The sequence below is a fragment of the Eschrichtius robustus genome, chromosome 19, assembly GCF_028021215.1.
Source record: "Eschrichtius robustus isolate mEscRob2 chromosome 19, mEscRob2.pri, whole genome shotgun sequence".
Taxonomy (NCBI): Eukaryota; Metazoa; Chordata; class Mammalia; order Artiodactyla; family Eschrichtiidae; genus Eschrichtius; species Eschrichtius robustus.
This window is the reverse complement of record NC_090842.1, coordinates 48,604,227-48,622,455: the sequence shown is the minus strand read 5'-3', so window position 1 is coordinate 48,622,455 and position 18,229 is coordinate 48,604,227. Positions and strand designations below refer to the sequence as shown.

The following is an 18,229-nucleotide window of genomic DNA, read 5'->3' as shown; positions in this document are numbered from 1 at the left end:
AAATTTAAAAGCTAGCAGGCAGGTTTTCTCCCATTTCATTTTGCATCCCATATGCAGGCTGACTGCTTCTTGCGGGCCAGGCCTAATTCCCACACCATCTCCATCTCACACATCCACTCCACCCAAGTGCGAGAGAAAAGGCAGCCTCCCGTGTGCCTGGTGAGGCTGGCTTCAACATCAGCACAGTGTCTGAGGCCTACGTGCCAAGTAGCCTTCCAGAATGACAGCAGTGGGAAAGACAGACAACACCAACTGCTGGTGAGAACGTGGGACGACTGGAGCCCTCACCTACTGCCGGTGGGGATGCCAATTGGTTTGCCTCCTGCCGAGAACTGCTGGGTACCATCTGCTAAAGCCGTGTATACATCTCTCCTATGGCCCAGCAACTCCACTCCTAGTTACGTGCCTAAGAGAAATGAGGGCTTACGTCCACCAGCAGACATCTAGAAGATTGGTCGTGAACCCTCATTCATCGTAACCCCAACTGCAAACAACCCAAATGCCTGGCGACAGAATGAATAAACAATTGTGGAGGGTTCCCAGAGTCGAATACTCTACTACGATGAAAAACAACAACCACATCACCCACAGAGACAGAGGGGAATCTCACAGACACAGTGCTGAGCAAAGAAACCTGAACAAAAGGAGACATACAGTGTGATTCTATTCATGTTGTCGAAGAAAAGTTAATCAGTCGATCTAAGAAAGAAACAGAAAATTTTATTCGAACCAGACTGAGGATTATAACCCAGGAACAGCCTCTCAGAAAGCTCCAAGAACTGTTCCACTTGTTAGAGATCAAAGCACAGTTACATAAGTTTTTGAGACAAAGGGCTGTGTATTAAATGACGTATTGTTGACAGTTTACACAATCCAGATCTCTGAGTACAAAGCGAGTAGTGGGTCATGGGTCATCATGGCCCCTTGCAAGATTAAGAAAGAAGGTTATGGCCTAAAGAGTTGTGACCCTTGATGAGATTAAGGAGGAATGTTATCTCCTAAGGAGGTCTGGTTAATGCAGATGCACAACACACACTAAAGGGAGGAGGCCCAAATGGGCAGAGAAAAATTTTATGTTTAAATTTTTCTGGTCTTGCCATAAAGTATGAATTTTATTTCATCAATATGAAGTTTAAAAAAATAGGAAAAAATCTGTGGTGACAGAAAGCAGAACATCAGTTACCCTTGGAGGCAGGTACTGCTTGGGAGGGTCTGAGGGAGCCTTCTGGGTGCTGGAGATGCTCTATATCTTGATCTGGGTGGTGCTTATAGGTGTGTGTGAGAGTGTGCAAAGTCTCACTGAGCTGCACACTTGAAGTTTGTGCACTTTTCTGAATGCAGGTTAGACCTTGATAGAGAGAAAGAGAGAAAGAGAGAAAGAAAGGAAGAAAGGAAGGAAGGAAGGAAGAAAGGAAGAAAGGAAGAAGGAAGGAAGGAAGGGAAGGAAGGAAGGAAGAAAAAAGAAAAAGAAGGAAAGAAAGAAAGAAAGAGAAGGAGAGAAGGAAAGAAGGAAAGGAAGAAAGGAAGAAAGGAAAAGGAAGAAAGGAAGGAAGGAAGAAAGGGAAAGAGAGAGAGAAAGAGAGAGAGGAAGGAAGGAAGGAAGAAAGGAAAGAAGGAAAGAAAGAAAAGAGAGAAAGAGAGAGGGAGAAAGAGAGAGGAAGGAAGGGAGGAAGGAAGGGAGCGAGGAAGGGAGGAAGGAAGGAAGAAAGAAAGAAAGGAAGGAAGGAAGAAATAAAGAAAGAAAGGAAGGAAGAAAGAAAGAAAAAAGAAAGAGAAAGAGAGAGAAAGAGAGGAAGGAAGGGAGGAAGGAAGGGAGGGAGGAAGGGAGGAAGGAAGGAAGAAAGAAAGAACGAAAGAAAGAAAGGAAGGAAGGAAGGAAGAAAGAAAGAAGGAAAGAAAGAAAAAGAAAGAAAGAACGAAAGAAAGAAAGAGAGAGAGAGAGAAAGAAAGGAAGGAAGAAAGAAAAGAAAGAAAACAAAAGTCCCAGAGTGGTAACCCAGACAGATGACTGCTCTGTCTTATATCCGACCCTGTGCTAATTTCATCCTTGTAATGCTCTGAAGACCTGTTGATTTTCCTACCTGCTCACTACTTGACCTTTGGAGAGGAGGTCGATGTGCCGAAATACCTAGGACCTAATCCTGGAGGACACGGGTGCTTCCACAAAGTATATCCTTGAAGAACTTGGTCTCTCTGCATCAGTGCTCTCCTAACTTGAGGAGGGCTGGGCAGGCTTTGTTTCCCCAAATCAGATTTTCATCTGAATTAGGTTTGTTCCTCCACTCATGTGATAATCAGCTTGTGAGACAGACTGCCTGAGTGAGATGTCGCATTGTTTTTGACTTGAATAAAGGAAACAATCACTGTGAATGTTCTTTTTTCATATCTTGGAGCTGTTCATCATTGGGTGGATTTCTCCCTAACTGAATTGAAATCTGCACAGTGTCTTGGCAACGGCCTCATTCTGGGTGTGAATATGGGCCCCAAGACCCTCACCTGGTCCCTTTCCCTAGACTCCTTGGTCCTTTGCCCTGAGAGCTGGGCTGAGACCCCCGTCACATGACTCAGGACCACTCCTCTCTCTGCGCAGGTGGAGGAAGTGGCTGTGGACCCTCGCAGCTCTCAGTAGGTCCCCTCACTCAGTCCCACGGTTGCACTGGTTGTCCGGACCTGTGTCCTGTGCCCATTTCTAGAGCCAGGGTGTGGGTGAGTCAGCTGCAGCAAAACATGTGGCTAAAGGTAAGGAAGAGGGCTTCCCCAGGGGCGTGGGAAAAACACTCCGTGATCTCATTTTCTCTCATGTTAGTACCACACTCGCAGCACTTCTGATACCAGATGTGCGGGGGTTCATCCCACCCGCCCCTCCCTGCACCAAGCAATTCTCTGTGACACCGACTGGATGTCCTATAATTCAATTCCATTCTGGCACTAACTGGTGTTAAGGGCTTAGTCCCATAAGACTGCCCCCGGTTCAGATGCCAATCCCAAGTCCTAGGTTGTCACCTGTACATCCGACAGACTGGCTGTAAATCAGGGTTCCTGTGACCCCCCTCCTTGGGTTTGATAATTTGCTAGAACAGCTCACAGAACTCAGGGAAATACTTGTTTACTTGTTTGTTATAAAGGATATAATAAGGAATACAGATGAACAGCCAGATGAAGAGATGAGTGGGAAGGGATGTGGAGCTTGGGTGCCCACTCCGGGTGCACCACCCTCCCAGCACCTCCATGTGTTCACCAGCCTGGAAGCTCTCCCAACGCTGCGCTTGTGGGATTTTTACGGAGCTTTCATCATGATTGATCATTAACTCAATCTCTCCCCGTCTGGGTGGTTGGTGGAGGTGGGGGGGACTACAAGTTCCAAGCTTCTAATCATGGCTGAGTCTTTCTACAAGTGTTGCTTCATTAGAAAAAGAGACACTGCTCTCACGCAGGAAATTCCAGGGGATTTAGGAGCTCTGTGTCAGAAATGTTCCTAGTGCTCTTATCACTTGGGAAATTACAAAGGTTTTAGGAGCTCTGTGCCAGGAACTGGGGGGCAGAGACGAATATATATTTTTTGTATTATTTCACACCAGGGAATACCAGAGTGTGACCGCCCGAGGGAGGAACATGCACTCAGGTAAGCCACGGGCTCCCACCACCCCGTGAACTCGCTCTAGCGGCAGGGGGTAGGGAGCAGTAAGCAAAGTGGTGTTTCCAGGTGAGGACACAGCATGAGTGCAGAACAGAAAGGGCACGGGGATCCTGGGCCTGTCCTGGGGTGACGATCTGCACACCAGCCCCACTCAGTGCTGGGCCCCCTGAGCCCTGCCTCCGCTGTGGCCCCCCAGGCCCCCTCCCTCTCACTGAGTGCCTTTGCTTCAACTCTGACTTCTACTCCAGCTCAGGTCTTGGGGAAAGAAATTGTCAGCTAGTGGCTGGTCTTAGACCAAGGCTGACGGGTTCTTCCACTTCCTGACTGGGGGGTGGGGACCCCAGGAGCCTTGGTTGAGATACAAAGGAAGGCATTTTGGCATTTTAGAATGTTGGTAATTTACAAACTACATAAAGTTTGTGTATGTGTGTGTGTGTGTGTGTGTGTGTGTGTGTGTGTGTGTGTGCCAGAATCCTGGGACCCTGATTTCCTCAGCCCTGGGCATTGCTGTGGGCAGCCAGAGGACCCTCTGTACTGAGAAAGAATGGGTGGCAAGGATGGCTAGCCCCAGGCCCCCACTCCCACCCCTCCCTGCTTGGGAGCCACGGTGGGCAGGAACCGGTCTCTGGAAAGCCTGTTCTTTGGGGTCAGAATGTCTGGCAGGATCCCTAAGCTGACGTTCCAAGGACTGAAATTTCCTCTTGTTTTTGCCCAGAAACGTCTGGCTCAGCCTGCCCTCCCTCTGTCCCCCCCACCCCCGCCTGCCCGCCTGCCTTTCTGTCTTTAGTGTTGGAACATTCCGGTCAGAGCTGGGCTCTGTGGTGTGGAGAGCAGCCAGCAGGAGATGGGATCTGGCCACTGCTTCTCGTGCGGCACTGACCCTGACTCGCGAGTGTCGGGGACACGCCTGCCCTGGGGGCCTGTGAAGGGGGCGGGGAGGAGCCCCAAGGGCCTCCCGTGGGCCTCACTCTCCTCTCCTTCCTGCGCCCTCACTGTCTGTTCCTCCCTTCTAGACTCATCCAAAGCCAGTCTGAGGCTTTGAGATGGGGAGTCCAGGAGGGGAAAAGGAGGAGGCAGGCCGAGAGGGGCTGGAGGTGTCTGTGTTGGGGACGGGGGCGCCCAGCCTGGTCCACATCCAGCGCCATGGCCTTGTGTGAACTGCTCCCTCCAAGGCCCTAAGGAAGCTCCTTCGGTGCTTCAGTGCACCACAGACTCCCTCAGTTCGGACCTGGGTGGCCTGGAAGGGCAAAAGGGTGGGGGACAGGCAAGGGAAGGGCCAGAAGACACCCCAGTGTCTGGCTAGAAGGCCTGAGTGCAGGCGCCAATGCAGGCCAGACAAGCAGGTTAGGCCAAGCCGATGGGGGCAGTTGTGACCGCAGGGGCTGTCCTTGTGAACCCAGCATCTTGCCAATGGCCCCCGGGAGCTAGGGGAAGTCACAAGGCTACCTCCCCCTAGAAGAGAAGCATCTGTGGAATGGCCAAGGGCACTGGGCCTGTGCTGGGAGCTGTGGGGGCCACAGATGAATGATGACTGAGCTGCCCCCTGCCCTTGAGTGGCTCAGACTTGAGGGCCAGCTTTGATGGGCACAGGCCCACTCAGGCACCTCCGGGAGGACAGAGGGTGGGGAAGCTGGAGCAGGGCTGCAGGTGCTCTGGGAGCATAAATGGGACAGCCATGCTGACCTGGGGCATCCCAGGAAGGCAGCAGAGTGGAGGTGGCAGCTGCACTGGCGTTCACAGGAGGGCTAAGTTCATGGGCAGAGGTGGAATGGTGAGCACAGAGATAGCAGGTAGCCCAGAGAAGCCCAGAGCCTGGCTCTGTTGGTCTTAGTGAGGCAGACCCCTCTCCCCCACCTCTGGCCCCCACCCCACATTCTGCACTCTGAGCACAGGTCCCACTGAGTCTGCTCAGGGCTGAAGCAGGGCACCTAGGTGGAGGGCAGGGGCCCCGTCACAGTTGCAGGCCTGGGCACAGAAAGAGGCACGGGCCAGGCGGTGAGCACTGAGGAGGGAGGCTTCAGGCAGCCCAGAGCCTGCCAGCCAGGTGCGAAAAGCCCCAGACACAGAGGCGGCCCCTCCCCTGCCCACAGCCCTCAAGAAGGCCACTTCCTGCAGGCCCAGGGCAGAGGAAGCGGCTGCCTTGCTTTGCAATTGTGGCCTGAGAGACCCTGGGTCCTGGCTGAGAACTGGGTCAGCCTCGCACCCACTCTCACCCTGCCCAGTGGCTGAGCCCGAGAGTGGCCCTGACCCCCCTGGCAGCCTCTCTGTGGCCGTGTCCCAGAGAACAGGCTGGGGCAGGAAAGAGGCCAGGCCACCAGAAATCCTCTGATGACAACCTGGATGCCATCCCCGAGGGAGCCACTGGACCCCTGCAAACAGGTGTGATGACACCTTTCCAGAAAGCTCTGCCTGAGTGGGTGGGGGTGGATGGGTACTTCCTGCCCTGCCTGAGAGGGCAACAATCAGTGTCTTGGGGGAGGGGCTGGTCTCCAACCCTCCAGATGGAGGCCAGGGTTCTCATCCAGTGCCTTGACTGGGGGCTCCAAGAGTGAGGCCCAATTCCCGTTTCCTTGTCATCCCCTCTGCCCCAGTGCCCCCAGCCTATTTCTTACTTGATTCATTTATTCAGTCAACAAATTAATGCCAGGGACAGGAGGGGATGGTTAACAAAAAGACCCAGACTCCCAGACTCCCACCCTCTATGATAAAGTCCTGCCCTCCTCTGAGGCTCAACCAAACACCACCTCCTCCAGGAAGCCCTCCCTGATCAAACAGCTGTGCTGAGGGCCTTAGGATGGCCTTGTGTGACCTGGGTCTGCCTCTCTGGGACCAGTGCACAGATGGCTCTCAGTAAGTGGCAGCCACAGCTCCCATCAGCACCACTACCCACCATCATCATCATCCAGGAGGGATAAGATTCCTTGGGTCCTGTGAATCCCTTGCCTGCCTGTGGCAGAAAGCACCCAAATGTTATCAGCACACATGCAGTGGGCCCTATTTAAGAAAACTCAGCATCTAAAAACCCCAACAGACAAAACTGTTGGAGGAGGCCTGAGGAGGCCTCCCCTAATAGCTGAGTCCTGTAGGAACATAGCACCCCTGCCTGGGAGTGGGCTAAACTCTAAAGGGAGGCCTGCCTGTCAGTCAGTCCCCAGATGCCCTGAGGTCGCCGTTGTGAGTTGACTTTCCACCTGGAGCGACTTCAGACTTCCGTCTGGGCTGATTCCAGCAAGGGTGCCTCAGGCAGTGCTAAGGTGGTAGGGGCTCCACAGTGCCCCTCAAACGCCTGGGCCTGGTCCTCAGACCCTCGTCCATCTGCAGCTCTGAGAAGGAGGGGCAAGGCAGGCCCCTCCCAGCGTCCAAAGCCTGTTAGCAGGCTTAGCCTCTGGCAGGGCCGTGGAGTCAACGCCCAGCTGAGGGGGAAGATTCCTGGCTGGTGAACAGGAGCACTTGGCTGGCAGGACAGTTGGTTCTCGTGCCCTTACCAGGCCTTGCAAGTGAAGCCTCAGGAGGGATTGAGAGGACCTAGACGCAGGCCCAGCAGACCCAGCCCTGCTGCCAGACCTTAAGCATCGTCCTGGGGGAAAGGGAACATCCACAGACAGCCAGGCATTGATTCAGCCTGAGAACTCCTGACTTCCTCCACGTGTGGGGACAGCATGGTGGCCAAGGGCAAGGGCCAGCCACGTGGCCCTGACTGAGGGCAACTCCAGAGTCTTGGACAACACGTGCCGTTGGGTAGGTGGGGGAGGAAAGCGCAGACCCGTGCGGCCTGGCTGGGCAGCAGGCTACTGCTAAGAACAGCCGGTGTGGGGAATGGGGGAGTAGGGTGGGGTGTTGTGCGTGACGGGGGTGGAGTCAGGACCTGGCCTGACTCTCGACCCAAGCCAGGCTGACGAGGTTGTCTCTGAAGGGAAACAGACCCGTAAGGAGTCAGAGATGGGGTCTCCCGAGGCAGCGCCTTCCCCTCCTGGGCCCGCATCTTCCCTTTCAGGAGGTCCTGACTCCTCCGACACATTCCCCTCTGTGCTTCGGTGGTCAGGGGCCTGATCACTGCTCCACCTCACACGCTGGCCCAGCGCAAACATTCCGCCCAGCGCTTTTACTTTGCTTCCGAGGGCTCCATCTGCTGTCATCAGAGCGTCTTGCAGAACAGGGCAGGGGCCAGCCCTTTGGGATAAGTTGAGGGCAGCCAAGGCTTGCCTTCCGCCATCTATCGTGGTAGGCAGATGTGGCCTTAGCGAAGCCTAGGCCACCCCTTGGGGATCCCAGGGGGAGCAGGAGGCTTCACGGCCATTCTCCCGCCTCTGCCATCTGCACACAGACACCAGGGCAAGCTCCTGAAAGCAAACAGCAGCCCTGCCGCCCTGCTAAGGCTCCAGTGGCTCCCGGTGCATCCCACCTGCCCCCACCACCTCTCTGGCCTCAGTCCAGCCAGGCTGCTCCAGAACACATAGGCTCCTCCCCTCCTCGGGGCCTTTGCACTTGCTGTTCCCCGTCTGGAGTCTGGAACGCCATCTCCCCAACTGGCCTCACTCACTCATTCTCACTATTGGAGGAGTGCTGCCCTCCTCCCGCGCCCCGCCATGCTCAAGGCCATGCCCCCATCACAGCCCATGACAGGCCCGACGCCACCCACTTCTGTGCCTCTTGTGCTAGGCTGTACATTCCTTGAGAGCTGAGAACTTGTGCATCTCACTCAGGCCGTGTCCCCAGTCCATGATGCAGCATACAGCAGTGAGTGAGTCTACATGAATGAAAGCCCTCCAAAGGTTGCTGGCCACTTGAACCCTTGGGTCCTTACAGGCCCTAACGCCTCAGGGCTCAGGGAAGCTGCCGCCCTGTCCCAGCCCTGGTGGCTAGGGCTGTGAGGGAGGCAGGTCTGAGGGTCGAAGGCTGAGGGCCGAGCCAGCACCTGTCCAGCCCGAGTGTGGAGGGCATGGCCTCACCTGCCTTGGGTTCTGTGCCCTGTGCCCCTTTGGCAGGCAGCTGTGGAGAAGGCTGCCGGTGCCTGGAATCAGGTGCGGAAATCCTCTCTTCTGTCCAAAGGAACACTGTCCTGATGCTTCTACTCCCCGTTTACCGGGCAAGGGAGGTTCTAGGGGAGTGGGGCAGTGACCAAGACGCCAGTGGCTGGAGCTGGGCACTCCCTGCCTGGGCACCAACCCTGGGTGAAGGGATAGGACTAGCTGGCCTGGGCTTTCACGCCGATCTGGCCTCAGTAAGTTGCCCTGCACCCTGTAACCTGCCTGCCCTGAACCCTCTGCCCAGGCAGAACTGCCTGAACCAGTTTGTGTGGTTCAGGGAGGCCAAGGACTCGTCAATTCTTGGAAGCACCTCTGACCCTCCCCACCCAGTCCCTCTGCCCTGCGGGTTAGGCCACAGGCAGGCCCTGGGTGCCTCACACTTTGCCCCTCCCGCCCTCCCTCACACGGGTGGCTCCTGTCAAGAGTAGGCTGGAGTGTTGCCACCCCTTGGAGCCCACCTGGCCTGCTGAATCAGAGTTAGCATTCGAAGGAGATTCTCAGGGTTCTGTCTGCAAGTGAACGTTTGAGAACTGGGCCGGGAGGACAACTGTTCACCCAGGGACTGGAGCTGACGGTGGGGTTTCACACACTGCGCAGTGTGGGCTGGGGGCAGCTTTCCTGGCCCCAAAGTCACCACTTCTGACAGTGACCCCCACTCCGCCCAGTGGGCTCTGGCCAAGGCCAGCCAGGCGATGGGGGGGAAGACTGGTACAGGAGACTGTCCTGAAGGACCACAACTCCGTGGCCGGGTGTGGGCCAGGAATCAGGCGGCTGCCATTCAAGCTCCAGCCCCAACAACACACCAGCTGAGCATGGCAGGTTGCTGCACTTGGGACTTCCCCACTCAACGGCACCATCCTCGGGGGTGGGCCAGAGCAGGAGGCCACATGGGAGAGCTTTAAACCTGGAAGGCTCATGGAGAGCTGGATAAGTGGCTCCTTGTTTCCTTTACTTGCTGTCTGGCTGTTTAGATAACTCACACCAAGTGAACAGGGCTGCAGGTGCTGGGCTACAGTCACAGCGCCTGGATGGACGGGGCTCTGTCCCTGGGAATCAACCATGGTGTGGTGCAAACATCTGATCCCGCTGGAACTGCCAGCATTCTCAGGAATGCCCAGAGTGGTGGACAGTTGTTGACACTTGCCACCTAGCATGGTTTCAGTCCTCAGTCACAGAGCTGTGTCTGAAGCAAGAACACTCCTGGACTTTGCAAACACATGAGTCAATAAACTTTCTTTTTATTATTAAGTCAGTCTGGGTAGGGTTTCTGTCACTTGCAATTAAGAGTCCTAACAGAAAACACTGCTTTCTCCAGCACAGGGAGGGATGAGGACAGGACTGAGAGGCATCAGACACCTGGAGGGAGGTGAGACTGGGCCAGAGGGCTTGGCAGGCCACTCTGGACCATGGGGAGCTCAGGCTGCAGTTCCTGGGCCTGGCGGACACCCACAGCATGGCAGTCTCTTGCCTGGCTCTGGGTGAGCCCACATGCCTGCCGTGACAAGGCCCAGCCAGCCAGGCAGGTGGGCATCAGCAAGGTAGGTGGGCAGGCATTGGTTTCCTGGAGGCCTCTCAGGACCCACAGTCTTTCCTGCAGGGGGGCGGGGCCAGGTCTGGTGATTCAAGGCCTCAAAGAGGGGACCTCACTCCAGTGCAACCTTCTCTCTGGTCCCTAAAGCTGCCTGAGGTTGTCTAATTCAAGGGATCATCTGGATCAACAGCTCAAAGGGCCGAGAAATGACATTTGTTCCCAAGAGGCCTAAGTATTTTGGGTTTGCTAAATGAAAAGGTAATTACCTGAAGTGGAACTAGAGGGACGCCAGTATCCAAAAAGAGGCGTTGGGGGTTCAGAGAAAAGGATCCGCTTCCGCTGTGCCCACCACCCCGTGGGGTAGGGTCCCGTGGGGTAGGGCCCTGCAGGGTGCTGGGCAGCTTGGGGAACTCTGCCCTCTCAGGGGCCCCGGCAATGGCATCTGCTTGGATGCCGAAGTGACTAGGGAAGCCCTCCCGCATGTCTGCAGACCCGGGGTCAGCTGTGGAAGGACGACCAGGAGACTCCCGAGGCGTAGAACTCCACGCGGCTGGGCCAGTCACCATCCCCACTGCCCTCCCTGTCCTCGTCTGAGTCATCGTCGTCTCCACTGGACGCTCCGCAGACGGCGCCGGCCAGGTAGGCCGGTTGCCCCGCGGACCCGGTGCCCAGCTCCTCTGCCTCCTCCTTCCGCTTCTGGGCGGCCAGCTCGCGGAAGCAGAGGCTGCAGACGCGCAGGGGCTTGGGCGAGAGGCGCGGCAGGAGGAAGCGCTCGCGGGAGCACTCGGCACAGACCACAAAGCCGCATTTGCGGCAGTGGTGCCGTCGGGTGAGCGCCGAGAAGCGCGTCTGCGTGCAGCGCATGCAGATGTCCGTGGCCTTGTCGGGGATCCAGGGCGCCGCGTGCTCCGTGCTGGGCTGGAGGCCCGTGGCCAGCAGCTGCCGCCGCACACACTCCTCGATATGGCTGATCCACTCCTGGCGCTCGGTGGCGGAGGCGGCTGACACCACGAAGGACTTCTTGGCCGTCTTGATCATCCAGCGGTTCTTGGCCTGCAGGGTCTCGGGCAGCAGCTCCAGCGTCACCTCCTCCAGCGGAATGATATGCTGGCTGCGGTACTTGCGCTTGTTGAGCACGATGCTGCCGTACACCAGGATGTCGTTGAAGAGGAAGAAGATGCGCGGTTTGGCCTTCTTACGGCACTCCTTGGTCAGGACGCCCTCGCCCAGCAGCACTCGGCCCGGCAGGGCCAGTGGCTGCCCCGATGCCCCGAAGCAGCTCTCAACAGCCGCGATGCGCTGGCTGTTGATCTCCGTGTTCGCCAGGTAGTCCACCATCTTCGGCCACTCGGCTGTGGGAGGAGCAGCAGAGGAGGCGTCAGCTTGCTCAGACATGGGGGTGGGTCAAGACCACCCCCTAACCCCCAGCTCACCAACCCATCCGTCAGACAACCCACTAATTACCCCACTGCAACCCAGCGGGCCCAGACGGCCACTCAACCAAGGAAACTCGCTGCCCCAGAAAATGACCCTTAGACAAGGAGTTACTGGGAGGTGAAGGGGGACCCCCCGCCCCCCGCAGTGAGGGACATATGGAAGCCACCCCGGGATAGGAAGGCAGCAGTAAAGATGTGTGACTGAGAAGTGGGGGCTCAAGCCCCTGGGGAGCCTTGGAAAACAGGGTAGAACAGGCCTCAACACCATCCACCCAAGGGGCAAGGATACTGAGCCCCAACTCCCTTCAGGGGCTTCCAGGAGCACTGACTACCCAGTACTTTGGGCCTGTCCCAGGCGGAAGGGTGCAGGTGCATGCACCAGGATGGGGAGTGCCAGGCAATGGGGTGTCTGCAACCCCAACCTGTGACTCCCCCGTCTACCAAGACAAAGCATCATAGACCCTGCAACCCACTCACTCAGCCCATGAGCCCAGTGGTCACCACCACCATCATCACAGGCACCATTGCTGAGTGCTTCTTCCATGTCAAGCATGACTATCTCATTTAGTCCTCACACCAACCATAGCAGGTAGGTCCCCCCTTGACAGGAGGAAACTGAGGCTCTGTTAGTAACTAGGCAGCCCAGAGCTTGCACCCCTGGAGATGGTGCTGCTCAGAGCCTTCCCCCATGGAGCAGGAGGCCTCTATCCTCCTCTGCCAAGCGCTCCATGTGGTAGCCCCAGATCTCACCTGGGCCCCCTCTGCTCTGTCCATACCCACTCCCTTTGACTCACCAGACTCACAGCTTTGAGGACACCCAAACACCGCCGACCCCAGGGCAAGCCTGCAGTCCCAGCTCTCCCCTGAGCTGCCCCTGTGACCTCCCACCAGCTCCTCTTCTTTTCCAGAAACAAACCACCATTCACCTAGTTGTTGAAGCCCCAAATCTAGGACTCCCCCTTGAATCTCCTCTTTCCTGTACCCCCATTCAACCCATGAGCAAGCTCCATCATTTTTCTCTCTCACACTTGGCCCCAGTCTGCCCACTTCTCACCACACAACTCCATCAGTGAATTGACAGCAAGGCTATCTCCCTTTCAGAAAGGGTCTCTCTGACAACCCCAGCTCAGGCAGCTTCTCCCCCTACCCAGGACAGGGTCTGCAAACCATGGCCTGAGGGTCAAATCTGGCCCACAGCCTGGTTTCGTGTATGAAGTTTTATTGGAACACAGCCACATCATTCATTTACAATTGTCTGTGCTGCTTTCCTGCTGCAGTAACAGAGCTGAGAGCTGTGACAGAGACCACATGGTTACAGAACCTAAAATGTACTCTTTACAGAAAAAGTTTGCCAACCTTTTCTGTAGGATGTTACCCTATTTTGCTTTTTCTTCACAGGACTTACCAGGACCTGATATTTTCTTGTCTATCTATCATTTGCTTGCGTGTTTTCTATTTCCCTCACCCACTTCCAAGCTCCATCACAGCAGGAGCCTTTTCTTGTTCACTGCTGTATCCCCAATGCCTGGAACAGTGCCAAGCACATAGTAGGTGCTTCGTGAGTGGCTAGTGAATGAATGAACCAAAGCTCCCTGGGGCCCACCACAGGAGGAAGGAGCCAGCACCTCCTATCTCTGAAGAGGAAGCAGATGAGAGCTGACCCCACAGCCGCTGCTGCCGCCACCACCATGTGTGCACAAGTGTACAGTCACACACAGCACACCCCTGGCCAAATGATCACACACGCAGAGTTTCTGGGTCACCACACTGCAGTTCCGTAAGTCAGGCTACCTGTGGGAAGCTGAAGTGGGGCCAGCGCGGGGGCTGGATGCATTACACAACAGGGGTGCTCGGCCCCGACTCACACACCACTTGCCCCTTTCAGACCACAAGCCATCCTAAGTGCTGTCCACACCACCTTATGTAAGAACCACTATTTTTAGGCTGCTGATCTCGGCTGCATGTTGCAAACCTAGCTGATTATGGGTGTGACTGGGCTGTCCTGCTAGGACCAGTCACTGCGTCCCTGCTGTGGACAGTCTGGCAACATTCCAGAGGCCACCCCCAGGACCCCTGGGCTGGGTGCTGGGCCCCGGGATGGGCTGGATGAGGGCTCCACTGGAGGAGCTCAGAGTGTAGCAAAGGAGGGAGAGACACCAAGAGCAGTGACTTTGGGACCTACAGCAGCGACAACGGAGATGCCTGGCAAAGGGGAAAGGGCAGAACAAAGGGTGAGCTGGGTGCACTCACACAATGGGCTACTGTAGGCACTTACAGTGACTCCACCCGATCCACGTGGGTCAACGTGGAGCGACAACAGACACCAAACGCTGAGTGGAAAAAGCAACCTGCAGAATGGTCTGTGTGACATCATGTATGCAGAAATTACGCAACCTTTAAAAAGTGTCCAAGAACTATATCTGTGAATCAAAATGGATAGGATGGAGCCTCGCGCCCATGAGGATGGCTGCTATCAAAAAAACAGGAAATAAGTGTTGGTAGGGACATGGAAAAGTTGGAACCCTCCTGCACTGTTAGTGGGAATGTAAACTGGTGCAGCCACTATGGAAAACAGTATGGAGGTCCCTCTAAACATTAAAAATAGAACTGCCATATGATCCAGCAATCCACTTCTCTTTATTTATCCAAGAGAATTGAAAGCAGGATCTCCAAGTGGTATTTGCACACCCATGTTCATAGCAGCATTATTCACAATAGCCAAGAAATGGAAGCATCCCAAGTGTCCACTGATGGATGAATGGATAAACAAAAGGTGGTAAAGACATACAATGGAATATTATTCAGCCTTAAAAAGAAATCCTGCCACTTGCTACAACATGGATGGACACTGAAGACATTATGCCAACTGAAATAAGCAAGTCCCCAAAAGACATACTGCATGATTCCACTAATATGATGTATCTATAGTAGTCAAGTTCATAGAAACAGAAAGTAGCAAGGTGGTTACCAGGGCTGGGGGTGGAGGAGGAGGAAGAGCGGGGTCCGGGCGGGGGCTGTGGTGGTGGAGGAGAGTTTTTATTTAATGGGTACAGAGTTTCAGTTTTGTAAGATGAAGAGAATTCTGGAGATATTTCAAAACAATAGGAATATACTTAACACTACTGAACTGTAAGCTTAAAAATAGTTAAGATGGTTTTAAAACAAAAAGATAGATACAAACCAAAATCAGGAGAAATTTTTATTTCTTTCATTTAAAAAAAGGCAGCAGCAAATGTGATAAAATCCCAATACCAGTCAGTTCTGGGAAGTGGGAACATGAGCTTTTTCTTTCTCTCTTTCTAAATTCAAGGTCCTCAAAAAGAAAAGAATTACAGTACAATGTCTGGGTCAAGAGCTCTGGGCTCTACTGGCCTCGCAGCGGGTCACCAGGCTGGGCCTCCCCTGACCGCACAGCAGCAGGGCCCAGGCTGCAGGACACGCCAGGATGAACATCTGAGGACGGAACGCCACTTGTTCCCTCCAACACACCTGGCAGCCACCTGGCAGAACTGGGTGAAAACCTAATCTTGCAGCCACACACCGAGGCCTAACACATTCAGCACTGAGCAGACAGACTTTATGTGGAGAGAAGAGCAGGTGCCCCCCACAGTGGGTGAGCTCTGGAGGCAGACTTGCCCAGGTCCATCTCTGATTAGATGCTACCCAGGTGGGCGCCATGGAGGAAGTGAGGAACAGCGCCCAGGGAGGGGAGAGCTTTGGGCAGGGGAGGGCCCACAGCACTGTCTCCCCGTCCCTTGTAGGAGGCCCCAGGATGCCCCACACTGCTCTGTCCCTAGTCAGTGGTTTACAGACCCCCTCCAGGCCCTGTTGGCGGCAAAATATGGCGCAGGAAGGGTGGGGAGTACCTGGTGACAATGAAAGGGGTCTGGGCTCCGAGCTGACTCCACACACTGACTGGGGTAGTGGGAAGGCTCTTGTGCCCCCTCCTCCGTGGGCCTGCAGCGAGTACCAGCTGGGGTGAGGGGCCGGGCAGACAGCATCCTCCTGGGGGGCTCCCCCACATCTGCCTACCAGATCTGCCACGACCAGAACTTCACACCTGCTATAACATGGCCTGGAGATTTTCTTTTTCTTTTTTTTTGACCGCGCCCCTCGCTTCTTTCCCTCACCAGGGATCGAACCCGCACCCCCTGCAGTGGAAGCGCGCAGTTTTAACCACTGGACCGCCAGGGAATTCCCTGGAGATTTTCTTGGTAAATGAGGCAGCATCCCCACCTCCCCATCCCCCACCCCTCCCAGCAGATGGGGAATCCTGTTCTTATTGTTCTCACTAGGGAAGTGAACCATCCTCCCTTAGAACAGGGGAGGAGAGAGCTGAGCCTGTGCCCACTCCTTTTGGGGCCGCCTGCCTCAGGACAGCCTGTGCTGACCCCCATGTGGTACCCCAGATGCTGACAGAAGGTGGACACTCCCGAAGGGCCAGTGTCTGGGAACAGGGAAGTAAACAGACCTGCTCTTTCTTGCAGGTTTTGGAAGGAGGGCAGGCTCCTGGGCTGGCCTTCCTGAACTCAAGTGATCCCACCCCCTGAGCTGGGCCAAAGGTGCTCTCAGTGAGTGAGCCATGCCCTAAGCGTCACTGGGTGGCCAGGGTTCTGTGCTTGACAGTCGAGGTGTCACACATGATCTACACCAGGAGTGGCAAATCTATATCAAGTCTGAACAACTACCGTTTTTCTAAATACAATTTATTGGAAAACAGCCACATGCAATGGGGACTGGCTTGCAAAGCCTAAAATATTTACTATTTGGCGCTTTACAGAAAAAGTTTGCAGACCCCTGATCTATACCACCACATGCTGTCAAATGCATAATGCAGGGACTTCCCTGGTGGCACAATGGTTAAGAATCCGCCTGCCAATGCAAGGGATACGGGTTCGAGCCCTGGTCTGGGAAGATCCCACATGCCGCGGAGCAACTAAGCCCGTGCGCCACAACTACTGAAGCCTGCACTCTAGAGCCCACAAACCACAACTACTGAAGCCTGTGCGCCTAGAGCCCACAAACCACAACTACTGAAGCCTGTGCGCCTAGAGCCCGTGCTCTGCAACAACAGAAGCCACCATAATGAGAAGCCAGCTCTCCGCAACTACAGGAAGCCCGCGTGCAGCAATGAAGACCCAATGCAAACAAAAATAAATAAATAAATAAAATAAATTTATAAAAAACAAACAAAACAGTTTCAGTGTGACTCAAAGCGTCCATTTTCCCACCTGCAAAAGGGGCTGATGACAACTCTCCCCCTGCACAGCTCTTCAGGTGTTCAGGGAGAGAGAAAGGGAAGGAGATTCCAGGTGACTGCAGGCTGGGAAGGAACAGCCACCTCTCTCTGGGCCTGCCTCAGTTACTTCCTCTGTGAAATGGGAGATTAAGCCCGGCTCCGTTTCCTTTGACAACTCCCACCAAAAGTCACAAACTCACACGCTTCAGGGGCCAGGCGGTTCCTAAACGAGAGAGGCTAGCAAGCACCTAGGTCACCTGGAAGGCGCTTCCAACCTCCCTCTCCTCCCCCCCTTCGCTGGGGCAACTATCTCAGGCCACTTCTCCACACCCCGCAGACTGGGACCGTCGACGGCGTGAGTCAGGAATCCCTGAACCATCTCCGGACCGCGGGAGCGCTGAGATCCCTGCTGCCCCAGGGCTCAACGCCCACGGGCGCCTCCTGACCTTTTCCGCTCCCACGTCGCGCATACACCGGGGACCCTGCCTCGACCCCGGGGACCCCTAACCTGTTTTCACCCCGGAGACCCCTTACCTGTTGTCACCCCGCTATCCCTGGAGCCCCTGCAGCCCCCGCCCCGCCTCCAGCCTGACCAGCCAGCAATAAGCGCCCGGCTCCGTGCCTCTGCTCCCGGCCAGAGTCCAAGATAGTCCTGGCTGCGCGCCCGCCCCGCCCCAGCCCCGGGGCCATATAGTCGAGGCGGCCCGGGGAGCTTGGAGGCGGCCGGCCGGCCGGAAGCCCGCCTGCTTCGCTCGCCGCAGCCCGGCCGGGGACCCTTACCTCCTCGGCCGGGGCCCCGCGCGCCCCGCCCGGCAGCCTGCGTGTCAGACCGCACTCGGCCGCGCGCCGTTCCTCTTGCCAGCTGGGGCTAACCCCAACCGCCCAAGCCGACGCGTTCCAACTCTCCCCGACACGCCCCTAGCGGCAGCTCCGCCAATTGGAGCCCTGGCGCGCGGCGGGGGCGGAGCCTGGATTCCAACTCCAGAACCTCAAGTTCCCGGGAAAAGTGCGCAGGCGGAGTGGCCAGAGTTTGAGTGCGTTGCGGTGCGCCCCTGATGCGAGCCAGGGCTGGGCGGGGCTCGCTTGTAGCTCTCTCCCGGGGCTGGGCACCCCGTCTCAAGCCCCCTGGTTTCCCCTTCCGACGCCGCGCTCTGCACGCTGGCTGTTCTTGCCAGGCAGCAGACTTTGAACTCGCCGGACTGGGGCCTGTGAGCCAGGAAAGGGAGAGGGAGGCCTTGGCGTTATTGTGCCTTCTGCTGACTCTGGCGGGATTCCCTGCTGCTGGCTGGCATAGTCCTCTCTCAGAAATCGAGAGATTGATAATCATAATATGAAAAATCAGTATTTTATCTGTTTTAT

General features: G+C 55.8%; 1 protein-coding gene across 1 annotated transcript; it reads right to left on the bottom strand.

The window, feature by feature from the left end:
- Positions 1-9,882: 9,882 nt before the first annotated feature.
- Positions 9,883-17,783, bottom strand: PLEKHF1 (pleckstrin homology and FYVE domain containing 1). Its single transcript, XM_068527732.1, has 2 exons — positions 17,651-17,783; positions 9,883-11,547 (listed from the first exon to the last, which is right to left on the bottom strand). The coding sequence occupies exon 2, from the start codon at positions 11,531-11,533 to the stop codon at positions 10,694-10,696; it is 840 nt and encodes a 279-aa protein (XP_068383833.1). The 5' UTR covers positions 11,534-11,547; positions 17,651-17,783; the 3' UTR covers positions 9,883-10,693.
- Between the last annotated feature and the right edge of the window lie 446 nt (positions 17,784-18,229).

Bases quoted from the DNA above. Each gene is read 5' to 3' on its own strand.
- PLEKHF1 (XM_068527732.1), bottom strand. From the start codon at position 11,533: ATGGTGGACTACCTGGCGAACACGGAGATCAACAGCCAGCGCATCGCG.